The following is a 13,340-nucleotide window of genomic DNA, read 5'->3' as shown; positions in this document are numbered from 1 at the left end:
CTAAAAACTTTCCCTTTTGGAGAGGCTATTCCAACATGAGAATAACACACCACCAATTTCTAGTCCTACCCTTTAAGCCCTGTTAGCTATAAAGCAGATAAATAAGCCAATCTTTCTCTGTTGGGAAACCTGCACACACATGGAAGAACTGACAGATAAGGCAATAGGAATTTATTAATCGTTCATAGTGACTGTTCATAGTGACTGTGTTCAAGGTATGCAGATGCTTTTGGAATGGGAGGAATGTAAATACGTTGAAATAGATCTTAACTTAGGCCTTAGCACTTAGTATGGCAGAAGTCTTGCCTAGAGTTTTTGGCAGGTGACATTTATATGTTGATATAACAAACGTGTTTTGCAATTACTCCAGTGCTCTATTTTGAAAGCGTCATACACAGGATCTGTAAGAGGTAAAATCATTGCATTTATTATAGTAGTGCAGACTTCTCCGAATGAGATCAGACACTATTACACAGGTTTCTGTGTAGTACTGTATAAGTAGACTTACTATTGTTAAGAGACAGCCTCTCACTGAGCAGCTTACAGTCTGAAGGACCAAAACAGCAACTAGTAGGAAGGAAATGTTATCTCCTTAGGTGGCATACAATTTCACTTCACATTATGTAGGAAATTGGAGGCAAGATAATTTTCTTATCTTCTACTTCTTAGTTTTGAGCCAAATCCCAAGAACACCTTTCCTCTTTTTTTTAGACAAATGTTGAAGGGGGACAACCCCTGCACCCCTTTGCCCCAAACGACCAGCACTGAAGACAGGCAGCCTTCCAAAGCCTCCCCCCCGTCCCCTACCCTTGTCTGCAATAAGCCTTGCCATGCGGTGGGAAGCAATGGTCTCATGGCCAAGCCAGGATCTTACGTGTGAGTGGCAGCCAGTTGTGCCTGTACCTGCAGCCCAGGGCGGAGAAGAGGCTGCAGTTCAGCGTACGGAGACCCAAGGGAGGGAAGTCTGGATGTCAGCAAAATAGAAGCGAGGACAGAACAGCATGACATGACAAGACCAATAACCTGTCTCACTGGGGATGGTGCCTCCAGCCCTGGCAGAAGGTGTTCAGGGAACTGGGGGTGCTGAGGGTGACTGTGACCCAGGCAGCCACTTCCAGCCTCCCACAAGCAGTGGTTTAAAGGGCTTATCTGAGCCAAGCACTGCATCTAAGAACTCCTGAACAGCCACTAGTGATTTTTCCCTGCACAGATTAGTCATGTGCATTTTAAACCCATTTATATTTTTGGCCCCTATAATATCCTGTGGCAAAGAGGTCAATGATTTAATTATGTGCTGAGTGAGAAAGTAGCTTCCTATAGTTGCTTTCAGACTGATTGTTTCATTGCATCTTATTCTTATTTTCTGAAAAATACTGCCCACTCATTCCTGATTTAACTTCTACTTCTGTAGCCATAGGTAGCATATCATGGTCTGTTCTGTGGGGTGATGACAGATGAGAAGTAGTGCATATTAACTGCAGTATATAAAATGTAGTATTAGCTGTTTGGCTCCTTTCCATGTCAGTTACGTGGACTGGGCTGTCTGTCCTTGTATGCCAAAAAAACTTCAGTGTTGGGACTCTATTGTGGAGGGCAGACTCCCCCCATCATTCAGGATGCCCTATGAGGGGGGATGGTCAGTGGTCCAAGCTGAGGAAGATAAAGGGCTGAACTTCTGTCTGCGTTAGAGGAGGAAGCATTTGCTAGAGGGATGGACAAGGAGGAAACATGATGTGGTGTGTTTGCTGGCTCACTCAGGTGCTTTATTTGTGTTTAACACCAGCTGCTACAGGACAAAGTAGGAAGGGAAAAGGCTATACCCAGCCAGCAATAGAAAATTTAAACACTTCTATTTTCATTAGTTCTTAAAAAATACTGGAAAAATCAGTATATATTTCCAAAAGCCAAGGTCCTTAAATATACAGTTGAAGCTGTGGGTCTGAGCCTGGAGCTGATGGAAGGATGCCTGCTTGTACTGGGTTCTTTTCTAGAGATCATCAAACAGCAGAACCAGAGAATGTACAGCTTAATTTTACTGTTGACCTCAGTGCTAACAACATTTACAACTGAGAAACCAAGAAATTGTCCTTTCCAAACCCATCTATGAAACCCTTGAGAAAACTGTAAAAGTCACTTCTCAGTAGTTCAGAAATTCAGAAAAGATTCCCAGAGGCTGCACAGGGCTTGTGAAACGGAATTCAGGAGAAGGTTAAGAGCTGATCTGATCACGGTCTGCAAACCCGTACAGGGGGAGAAGTGTGTGATAATAGAAAGGAATCAGGGTATGATTCAAAGGCTGGAAAAGCTGGATGAGTCCTGACTAGAAATGCAACATGAGGATATTTAACAAATGGACCATGCTCTCCAGAATGGGAGGGAGAAGTAGGAGGCTCTTCACGCCCAACCTTTCCCCATGCAATGAATTCCTTTGTGTAAGGTATGCTGTAACTCTGGGTCTGGTGTAGAAACTGCTGAGGGAGTTTCTTTGGCCTGTGTCATGCAGGAGAGCAAGCCAAATTCCTGCTGACCTTCCAAACCAGGGGGCTGCCCGTCAGCCTGGCAGTTACCACCTCTTTCAGGCCAGCTAGTTAACATTCCCCATGGCTTGCAGACTGCTCTGTTGGGTTAAAGGCTCTAGAGACACTGTTTTCTGCAGAAGGAAGACCTCTGTGAGAAAGATGCTTTCTTTCTTTTTTTTTTTTTTTTTTTGATAAGAAACATTGCTTAGACAGTTAATCTTAGAAATAGAGCCTAGGAAAGAAAGTCAATGTACCAGTGGAGAAGCTGTGATTACTTTCTGAAGATGTTTTCTGAGAGACTTTGGAGCAAGCTTTTCACACACAGAGCTGCTGGAGATGAAGCTAGGTTGCCCTGTATGGGCCATCAGACTGAGCGCCCGACAGATGAAACAGGTAAAAGGTGTGGGAAAGTTTGTTCTGAAGATTTTGAGAGATTAGGGAGTGTCTCAACTTTTATTGCTAACACCTCATGTAGTCCCAATTTTTGCTCAAGCCCTCTAAAAGCCTAAGGAAATAAGATCTATTACCTGTTTCATCTTGGCACAAAGCAGCCTACTACACTCTGCCTTAGTTTCCCTACCTAGGAAAATGGGAAGAATAATAATTTGCCTACGTGTAAGGGAGAGGAATCCTGCTTTTCTCCCCGTATTGCAACTGAGAATGTGTAGGCCATTACAAAGCAAGGGTAGAAGCTAACAGTATTAATTAGTGGTACCATCTCATTGTTAATTTAAGACTGGATTATGCCCAGTGCTTGATCATATGGTGTTACAATTATAAAGGCATTGTGTCCTCCTTTAGCTGTTGTGTGCAGTGATCTCAAGATTTTGGCAAGAAACGTGAACTCTTGGGTTATGCTCCCCCCTTGTGGTCTCGCTATGATTTACAACCAGGTACGAGGGACGGTGAGAGGCTGGTTGACTTTGTTCATGGCAGGGGTTGAGTTGGCTTTGTCCTAATTTATAATAAACATCTCTCCCTTTCCTCTGGGACTTCATGTGGACATGCCATCCCACTGTATTAGCCACTTTTTTGTAACCTGCCAGAAAGCTGAATCTAAATCCTGGCAGGATTCTGGGATGGGTTTTTGAATTTTGTATTACTGTGCTTTGTGCAACATGAGTTTTCTTAGAGAAAAAAACCCCTCTGATCCCTGACTTCTTATGCTTGTAGTCTATACCTAGAGGTTAACCTCTCCTTTGTGCTGCTTTACACTTGGGGCAGTGTCAGATTAAGTTTTAACCTAATTAGCAGATTGTCACCTTAAAGCTGTGGTTGCAAGGATGTCAGATAATGCATTGCACTGGCATTTGAAGCATGGATGAAGCACCTGGAGCCAGTAGCTGAAGCAAAACCATTTCTCAACCTTGTTAATATTCCTTCAAGCTGATTCACTTCTTCTGTGTCACAGATTTAAAATACCAGACTATTAAAGTGAACACATGAAACAATAAATTACTAGACTCTTCCAGCTTGGGACTGTGTGAGACAGAAGGAAAGCAGAAGCCATAAGCAGTTAATTACTTTTGCAGTCATTAGAAAATTTTAATTGTAATTGAGAGGGAACCCCAGTCCTCCTTCTCCTATAAACAAGCTCAGGAAAATGTTGAAGGTCTAATAATCAGCAGGAGTTTTAGGCAGTTGAAAGGATCTGTGCCTCTTTAGGAGTTTCACTAAACAACACAACGTTAGAGAGGTTAAATTTGATAAGAATTAAATTAGTAAGAATTTACTGATGTTCAGATGACTTAGATTTCCCTGCTGAATCTTTTGTAGGCAATTTATTGGGTTTGTATTCACAAATGGAGGAAATTTCCAGGTTAAATTGTTCATATATGTTTAGTGACTCTCCAAGTCTTGTGATCAAGGGCTGACCCTGGTTCTTGGAGAAGCAGGATGTAATCCCTGGGGATTATGGAGCCCACACTTAGCTGTAGAGGCAGCCCTGCATCAGGGTGAGAAGATGTCTGCAGGATACCTAAAGGATAAAGCTGAGAGGAGGCTCCTAGCTGGGCTTATGAATGTGTCTCTCTGGGAGCACGTAGCAGCCAGCCTTTTCACTCAGAGCTCTGCTGAAAGACTCCCTGGGTCCACACAGGGCTTTACTGAGACACGCCACCAGGTGTGCTGGCAAGTCATGGCTTCAGGTCAGCTCCAGTTCCTGTCTCCTGACCAAAAATACTACAGAAATGTTAATGCTTTCTCAGCCTCTCTTTTGCAGGTATACTTTTCTCCACACCCCTGAGCATACCCACCATTTCAAATGATAGAAACACAACTTTTGCTGGGCTGCTGCACAGTTATCCTCCTACATCAGACACCCTGAATAGAAAAAAAGCCCATGACCAGCCAGAAAGTCCTTGAAAGCCTGGCTGATTTGCTGTGAGGGGGGGAAAGGATGGTTAACCTTGATTAGTATAGGCACGGCTGCTTTGCATTGCCTTGGATGCATTTAGCATTTCTAGGCATAAGCAATGTCCCACCACAAAGGCTTTGTATGGAATCTGTTATGCAGTTTTACCCTCTCATCATGCATGACACAGTTCTGCTGAGCTCCATGTTTCGTGCTCGTAGTCCCACCTGAGGTGGCATAGGGACCCTCCCCTCCTCCACAGAGCATGAAGAGTACAGGTGGTTTCTGCCTGTCCTGAGTGTTAAACTAAAGGGATAAGGAGATCTGCATAATTCTGAAACCCCTCCGGAAGCAACTCAATGCCTTGCCCTCCTGGAAGAGACTTGCAGATAGGCACAGGATTAGCTCTCAGCATCTTCACTCTGCAGGCTGTGGACACAGCAACCCTGGCCAGGCGGGGAAACTTTGCAGCACTTGCACATGCACAGTCTCTATTGAGAGGTTTTGTCACCAGAGGGAGTTGCAGACTCCAAGAAATAAGCAAATACAGCCCAGTTTGTCTTTCCAGTGTACAAGCACGTCACAACTACGTCAATGGAAAGCCTCAAGATTTCCTCTAATTGCACTTTCAGTGTCTTTTAGATCCTTAGCAAATTTCCCATAGCAGTAGGGATTCTTGCTTTCAAGCTATATATGGCCAGTGAGGACAGGATTTTCTGCCTATCTGACACAATGTCCTCTTCTCTGTCCTTCCTCCTCCCTTCAGCCCCCAGCACTGGCCTGCATGCCTCCCTCCGCTCTGTCTGGTGTTGAGCACTCTTCTGACCCCGTGTTGAAGGAATTCAACTCACTAAACAGAGGAATAAAGCAAATAATACATATTTTTAGTAAGTGATCTGAATCAACTCAGTGTGAATTCTGATGAGTAAACAGCAGAGCCAGCACAAGGTGAAGGTAGGACCACGTGGTCAGAGTGGGGGAAGAAGAAGATGTTGGGTCTCCCTTTCTGGCAGAAAACCTGGCAGATGAGTGCAGCTGTAGCGTGCAACTGCACCCATACCCACTCTCCCACGTGTCCTGCAGGAACATGCAGGGCTCCCACAGATTCCACTGTGAGAAATAAAGCATTTTGCTCACAAGTTCTTGGACTTGTCTTTTTTCACCCAGGTCCAATTTAGGTAACAGGGGCCCTTCACTGGTGAAATAGAAAGAATCTTCAAGAATAAACTAGATTCTCTGCTTGCTTTTCTGCTTTCCACTTACAAATGTACACTAACTTGAGTAGAAATACCCTCTTCTACTGCAATGCAGGAGTGTCATGGTTTAACCCCAGTCAGCAACTAATCCCACCCAGCTGCTCGCTCACTCTCCCCCGGTGGGATGGGGGAGAGAATCAGAAGAGTGAAAGTAAGAAAACTCGTGGGTTGAGATAAGACAGTTTAATAGGTAAAGAAAAAGCTGTGTGCACAAGCAAAGCAAAATAAAGAATTAATTTACTTTTTCCCATCGTCAGGGAGGTGCTCAGCCATCTCCAGGAAAGCAGGGCTCCATCATGTGTAACAATTACTCAGACAGACAAAACGCCATCACTGTGAACGTCCCCCCCTTCCTTCTTCCTCCAGCTTTATATGCTGAGCACGATTTCATATGGTATGGAGTGTCCCTTTGGTCAGTTGGGTTCAGCTGTCCCAGCTGTGTCCCCTCCCAACTTCTTGTGCACCCCCAGCCTACTTGCTGGTGGGGTGGGGTGAGAAGCAGAAAAGGCCTTGACTCTGTGTAAGCATTGCTCAGCAGTAACTAAAACATCCCTGTGTTATCAACATTGTTTTCAGCACAAGTCCAAAACATAGCCCCATGCTAGCTACTATGAAGAAAATTAACTCTATCCCAGCCAAAACCATCACATGAGCCAGACCCAAGCCTTCAGTAGGCTCGGCAAAGTTCTGCTGACTTGTATTATTTGAAAGTGTAGGCCTTTGTGCATGACTGGGACATATATTATTTCTTTAATAACACAGAAATAATTTAAATTATTCCTGATTCTCTTTTCACTTGGTGGGCCCACTTTGATTTTCCCAGGCTATTCCCCTGCCATTCTGACATGATGTCAGAGACCCATGGATTACGGTGGCTTCAGTGAGGAGTCAGACTGACATTGGTAAGAAATACAGACCCAGTATCTTTTGAGTTTATGTGTTTAAGTCCCCACAAACATGCTTTGTAACTCAAGCTGATAAACTTCAGAAACTTAATATATGCTAAAATGAGGAAGTCTAAAAGAGGTGAAAAACAGAATTATGTGTTGCAATTAATAGGCTCTTCAGATCAGATATGAGGTGTTAAGAGGGAAGTTTAGTTATAGGTTTAAACAGCCTATAGGATGTGGTAAGGCATTTTATATTTTTGGAAGGAAATGTGGATAACAGCATATCTGGTTTCTGAGGGAGTTTGAGATTTTCCAGGAGTGGAATTGCGTAAGTGCAATTAAAGCTGACAGATGGACAGCTATACTGGACACCACAGTAAATGCTATTTTGAGGCACCAGCCAGTGTCGTAGAGTTTATAAGCATCATTTGTCAGAAATAATAATAAGGAAATGTTTTACATCTAAATTGGTATGGGAAACTCCCAGTGTTCTTCAGATTTCATCTCGTTCCAGTTTTTCAACCTGGATCTGATTCAATACCTTTGAAGTTCCTGTGTGTGGATTTCAAAGGAAATGAGCTGGGACTTAAGAGATCTAGAGCCAGTCTTCTGAAGCACTGAGCTCCCACAAATCCACTTGAAATCAGCTTCTGCAGAGCCAGCCCCCGCCCCAGTCGTCTGCTCCCCCTGCTTATGCTTTTAATGGGCGTTTAGGAGTCAAAGTTTGGGGCCCTCTGCTTATTTCTGCCCTCATGTTGCTGCTTATTGATTTACTCAGACCAGGTCAGATCCCATCTCACCTATGTCAACAGCCCACGTTTAAAACTTCCTTTGCAGGTTAGACAAAACTGAGCTTGCAGCCTCCAGGCAAAAGCAGGCTAGAAGAAAGGACAGACCTGGAACACCGGTCGAAGGCAGAGCCCAGGGGAACGGAGCCTGCTGTTCCTGCTGCTGCCAGGGCATGGACCAGCAGCTGATGCTTTTGCTCTCACTGCGTTAGCTGCTGCCTCCCACCAGTCCCAGGTCCACTCTCAGCAGCAGCAGCAGCAGCAGCAGCCAAGCTGCTTCCGGGCTTGGAATGGTGGAAAGTAAACAATAGGGCCATGTCTAATTTTGCTAGGCCAAGCACTTGGCTTCCCTGGAAAATCCATTGTTTTGTTTATGCTTGATCTGGTTCTCTTTGGACCCAAGAAATGGGTACAGATGGAGTACAGAACTTGGCCTTTATTGCCCTAGTTACTCAGCTGTGGATCAGCAATTTTAGAGGTCCTGTGCCACAGCACTCCAGCTAAGACCAAGTTGTTCATAAACATCTCGGGTCAAACACCAGAAGTCACTTGTTACAAATACTGTAAATCTGTTTTGGTCCAAAGCACATATTTTTTTGCTTTTTTGGTTTCCTTGGGTATTTCAGTCATAGTCCTAGAAAATGCCTCACACATTTCTATTTTTAACTTCTATATAAGTGTACCTTAAAAGCTTTTTCAGCACTAGGTCTATACTCATTAAAAATAATATCTTTTTGAGAAGAAACCCGAGCATTGCCTAGAAAAGGAAACTGGGAGAAGAGTGCCAGCTTTTGCTTTTCTCTTACCCATTTTTTTCCTTTTTCTGGAGTGCCTGTTCAGAAAATTTGTTTGCATAATTCTTTACAAACAGACTTCAACTTTCACGTGCTTGCACCAGCAATGGCAAAGCAGCAGGTCGATGGAGATCCAGGATTGCAAGGCGCCTGGTTTGCGTGACGGGAACCACCAGAGGTCAGACTTAACCTCCGATTCCTTTCTAATGCTGAGCAGTTTAATTCAGACTGACTTCTATTATTGCACAGAAAGTGCCAAAGGCTTACAGGACATTTACTGCATTCCTACTGTTCCTGGGAGACTGCATCCTTCCAGAGTATTTTCTAGTGCTTTGTGTTATATACAAAGGTTTCTGGTTTTGCCTCATGCTTTTTGGGAGCTGGTGGGACTGTCACAACTGGTTTGAAGACTTTCCCGATAATTAGCCTGGAATTACCCTTTCTTTTCATCCCATCACTCATATCATACTTTTCTTGTGACATCTCATGTATGAGCATAACAAAGAGTATATTTTTGAAGTGGAAGAATTTGGCTTGCACAAATTAACTTGGACAAGTTACATGTGGCTTGTACAAGAAGTGGCCAATTTTCACAACACTAATGACCATTTTTGAACAGGTGATTTTCAGGGTGAACATGTGGAGAGGTCGGGTGCTTGCTCCTGTAGCAGCTGTGAATGCCTAGATGATGAAGTGAGTAATGCAACCTCCAGTAGTTCAAGAAATGAAAGGTTATAAATTCTGAGCCTCTCCAAACAGCCTCACTTCTCCCTCAGCTTTCTCCACTTCACTGTGCTGTGTGCTGGGAACAGTATTGCTGCTGCATAGCACCAGGGACCATCCCACTTGCAGCCCACAGACTGGATCTAGCCGACAGGACAATTTGTGCCTTGCACTGGCATAGGTAAGGTGGGACAGTGTAGGAAGTCTTACAGCTGTTGAATACCTTTTAATTATTTGCACTTCTAGTTGCTTTGGCCCATTAGACACTACCATGTTCATATGGAAGGAGAAAGTTGCCACAACAGGAATCTGGCTGGTGGTGGTAGATAAAGCCGGCCAACATACTGTGTGAGCTCAGCACCTCTGTCTTGTGGGAGCACCACTGAAGGTGCTGAGCAGATGGAGATGAGGGGGTGAAACTTGTGCAGGGTGGATCAAAACCCATTTTTGGGAGAATGGTGGACAAAGGGGCACAACAGATGTAGCACAGAAAATAAAACTCACACAACAAAACTCAGAGGCTCGTCCATTGTTAGGGTTAAAGTTTGAGCAGCAGTGTTGCCTGTGGCTGTGATGTGGTCGTAGGCTGGGGATCATGTGTTCTGAGTCCACAGACACAAGATGGATAGAGGAAAACTGGAAGCAGGACAGACTTTCTTCTGCCATATTAGGTCAGCATGCTTCATCCTTGACTACAAGGGATGCCTGAGTAGTAACAGTGTAGTTCACACACCCAGCCTGCTCGGTCTTTAATTGCCCAGCTGACTGACAGTCAAAACAACCAGTGCCATTGAGAGCCACTTGTAACTGTCGTTGATGAGTTTAGCTCTGGTGGGAACTGAAATTAGTCTATAGGATCATATCACATAGGCTGCAAAATGTATTTGATGACCTGCACTGGATGTGAGCCAGTAATTTGGAGGTTACTGCTCCAAGGTTACTTGATACTCCTTTTACCAATCATGGAGCTTGGGCATGGTAATCTAATTTTAAAGTAGTAGTGAGGACCATGCCAATATACTGTTTGGCTCCTCATGTGTCTTGGTGTCAGCTAGGAGGCAGCAGGACTGGTAATGACTAAATCCTGGCTTTCTCAGTATCACGCATGCAGAGAACCATAATATCTAACCTTTAAATGCTCTCTATGCTAGCTAGACCACAGAAACCAGCTGGAGTCCCAGCTACTCTTGTGTTGTCAACAGACCATTAGCCCTGTGACTTGTTAAACATAATTCTGTCAAACTTTGCTCTCCAGCCTGCCATTATTCAGATACTAACTAAACAAACTCCCACTAGCTCCCTTGGGGATCATTACATCTCTCTGCATTTATGCTGCGGCAGCAAAAGTTTAAGCTTGGATTGTAATCATACAGAAATTAACTTGCTGATTAAAAATGGTCCTTTAAGCAACATGCATTTGAATAATCCATCATAAAAACAAATGAGTCTGTAGCAGGGCTTTTGACTTGATAATCTTTTTTCTGCTTAAAATTTAAATCAGTTGCATTTTTTTTCTCTCAGTTTGTAGCCTATAGAAAAATGCAATGAATTACTAAAAAGAAAACAATATCTCAAACTGCAATAGCCGTAGTGTGGAATATATATTTTAGTTCTGTCACTGCAAGATAGATTCGTATGTCATGGACCTAATTTTTGGCTGAGATACCCTCCAGGCATTTCCACTTATGTTAGTTGTGTTACACAAAAATTAAGTTAATGCAGAAAATTTGGTTTCAGATATTTGCAAAGTGTTTTGAAGATAGAAGACCTGCACATGGCAGAGCTGATCTGGTTCTTGTGAAATCTGTAGCAAAGGTCCTGTTTAATTCAATAAGAGCTGCTGGATCAGGTCTGAGTGCAGCAGAGCTGTGTTTACAAGTAAACATTTGAATGACAGTTCAGTCATTTTAAATATTGCATAACCCTACCTGTAGGTGCAAAGCGAACCATTAACAGTTCACAATAGGTGGCTACTTTTAGACAAGACACTCAATTTGTGGCTGCTAGCTGAACCGGTTGTGGGATGAATACAAGAAAGTAAGAGAAGATTTATGTGGCTGGAGAAAGATGCAAAAGGACACCTCTAACTTATAAGAGAATATGTGACACTGTTCCTGAAACTAAAGAAAAACAAATTTAAATCTCCTTGCTTCATCACTTTTCCCCATCACAGTTCCATTTTTCTGGATGTTTGTACAGTCTGCAATAATTCACATCTTTCATTCCCAGCCCATGCCACAAGCCCTCCATGTCTCCATTTTTAAAAATCAGCATTTATCAGTACTGGTCTCAGCATTAGTAACCTGATATTCCTCACCTTTTGGTCCAGGTAAAATTGTGTGTGTCGAGCAGACATCTGTTGTAGGTCGATTGTCAACATCAAAACCAAAAATCTGAACTTGGAAGATAAAAAGCACTACTAGGGTTCCGTATTTCCTTAGCTGTTGTTCTTTCTTGCTGCTCATCCTTGCAGCTTCTCAGGAAATGCCTTTCGTTGTTACAGTCTTAACAAATGTAGCTGACTCAAAAATAAATGCTCCACTAACTGAAGCAGTGCAAAGATTGGGAGCTACATGCAAGAACAGCTAAATAAAGTGAAGAAAGGAGTTCTACGATGCTGTAGTTATTTCTGTCCTGCACATTATCCAGGATATTTATTTAACACTGACAGCTGTTTATTCCAATTTATCTCTTATCTGTGAGAAGTTCAGCAGTGTTTGCCATGGAAAATTTCAGCAATATATGGGAATATCTCTTTTGTAATTTTTTTTTCTTTCGGCACTGACTCTTCATGCCCAGCTTTTCACTTACTCAAGAGACAAAAGACTTCGTTACTGTATCCAAGCGAGTACTAATTAGTTATAGGATACTTGTGGCTGGTTTTGTGCTGGAAGAGTAATGCAGACTCCATATAACATGTAGAGAGACTTTTCCACAAAAGATTTTCTCCAAGGAGACTGTTAGTGACAATGGACGATCTGCCAATCTGCTGTGGGTGGAAATTGCTGGTACTGTTTCACACCTTTTGGATTCCATGTACCCACAGTCCCCAGAGTAGCAAATGCAAAGTTGATGTTATCAATGGGTGTTTGAGCCAGAAACCCACAAATGATGGTTTTATGCTTACAGATTGCTCCACAATGGTTTCTCCAAGCCAAGATTATGTTGGTAGACACTGGACAGAAGGACAGACTTCAGGATTGAAGCCACAGGGCAGGATGAGCTTGAATGACTGCAGTACTTCCTCCTGTACCATCTTTCCCCTGTACTGGGAGAGGCCATTTATCAGGACAGTGGTGTAGCATAGGTCCCAGCAGAACATCATCTTTGGGTTGTCCAGGAAGTTGCTGCTGGTTCAAATCCACATGAGGTGGCTGTCAGCTTTTCAGCTGGGTGCTGGGACTTTGAAACCAGGTGTAGGAGGCCTTATGGATGGAGGCACAGGTAGCATGCAAAACCACTATATATTCTCTTGGAAGGAGCTGTGACAGATATCCATGCGTGTGCAATACCTTCCTAAAAAACCCTCTAGCTTTCTCTTACAGAGAGCACAGTAACATTCAGAGCAGACCATTCGAGGTAGCCTGGCAGAAAAGAAAGGGAAGATGAGTATTTGTAATTTTTCCAGGAATTTCGTTAACTTCTGGTTTCTCACACAACAAAGGAGACAGCTACTCGAAAAGCTCAACTATGCTTTGAAACTGCCTAGTGTGTGAGAGCATGTGTTTGCTTTCCATTCTAGACAAAAAGTGTATTTCCTATGATAACAGCTTTTGAGATGCTTTCCTCATTATTTAAGAGAATATTAGCTCCTTAGCCCTACAACATTCCAGCCTTTAGGTAGACAGAATAAGTAGGAGCACTGATGTAAAACTGAATACCTTTTCTTAAAGGCTGAAGGAAGGCTTTGATTTCAAGCTTTTATCTGGGATGAAATGTTGGCTGAAATCCCAAGAGGGGTCAAGACACTTCTCTCCCTCTTTCTAGCCTGGTCACAGACTGTCCCACTTTTCAAAA

At 43.3% G+C, this 13,340-nt stretch overlaps 1 protein-coding gene across 1 annotated transcript in view; it reads right to left on the bottom strand.

Moving 5' to 3' along the window:
- Positions 1-11,905, bottom strand: part of COLEC10 (collectin subfamily member 10) — a 36,134-nt gene extending 24,229 nt beyond the window's left edge. Inside the window, exon 1 of the mRNA XM_074886974.1 lies at positions 11,641-11,905. Coding sequence (XP_074743075.1) covers positions 11,641-11,788 — 148 coding nt within the window. The 5' untranslated portion in view covers positions 11,789-11,905. The remainder of the gene's footprint in view (positions 1-11,640) is intronic.
- Between the last annotated feature and the right edge of the window lie 1,435 nt (positions 11,906-13,340).

The sequence above is a fragment of the Strix uralensis genome, chromosome 1 (genome assembly GCF_047716275.1).
Source record: "Strix uralensis isolate ZFMK-TIS-50842 chromosome 1, bStrUra1, whole genome shotgun sequence".
NCBI classification, from domain to species: Eukaryota; Metazoa; Chordata; class Aves; order Strigiformes; family Strigidae; genus Strix; species Strix uralensis.
Note: the sequence above shows the minus strand (reverse complement) of the source record. Positions and strands in the feature narration are given on the sequence as shown.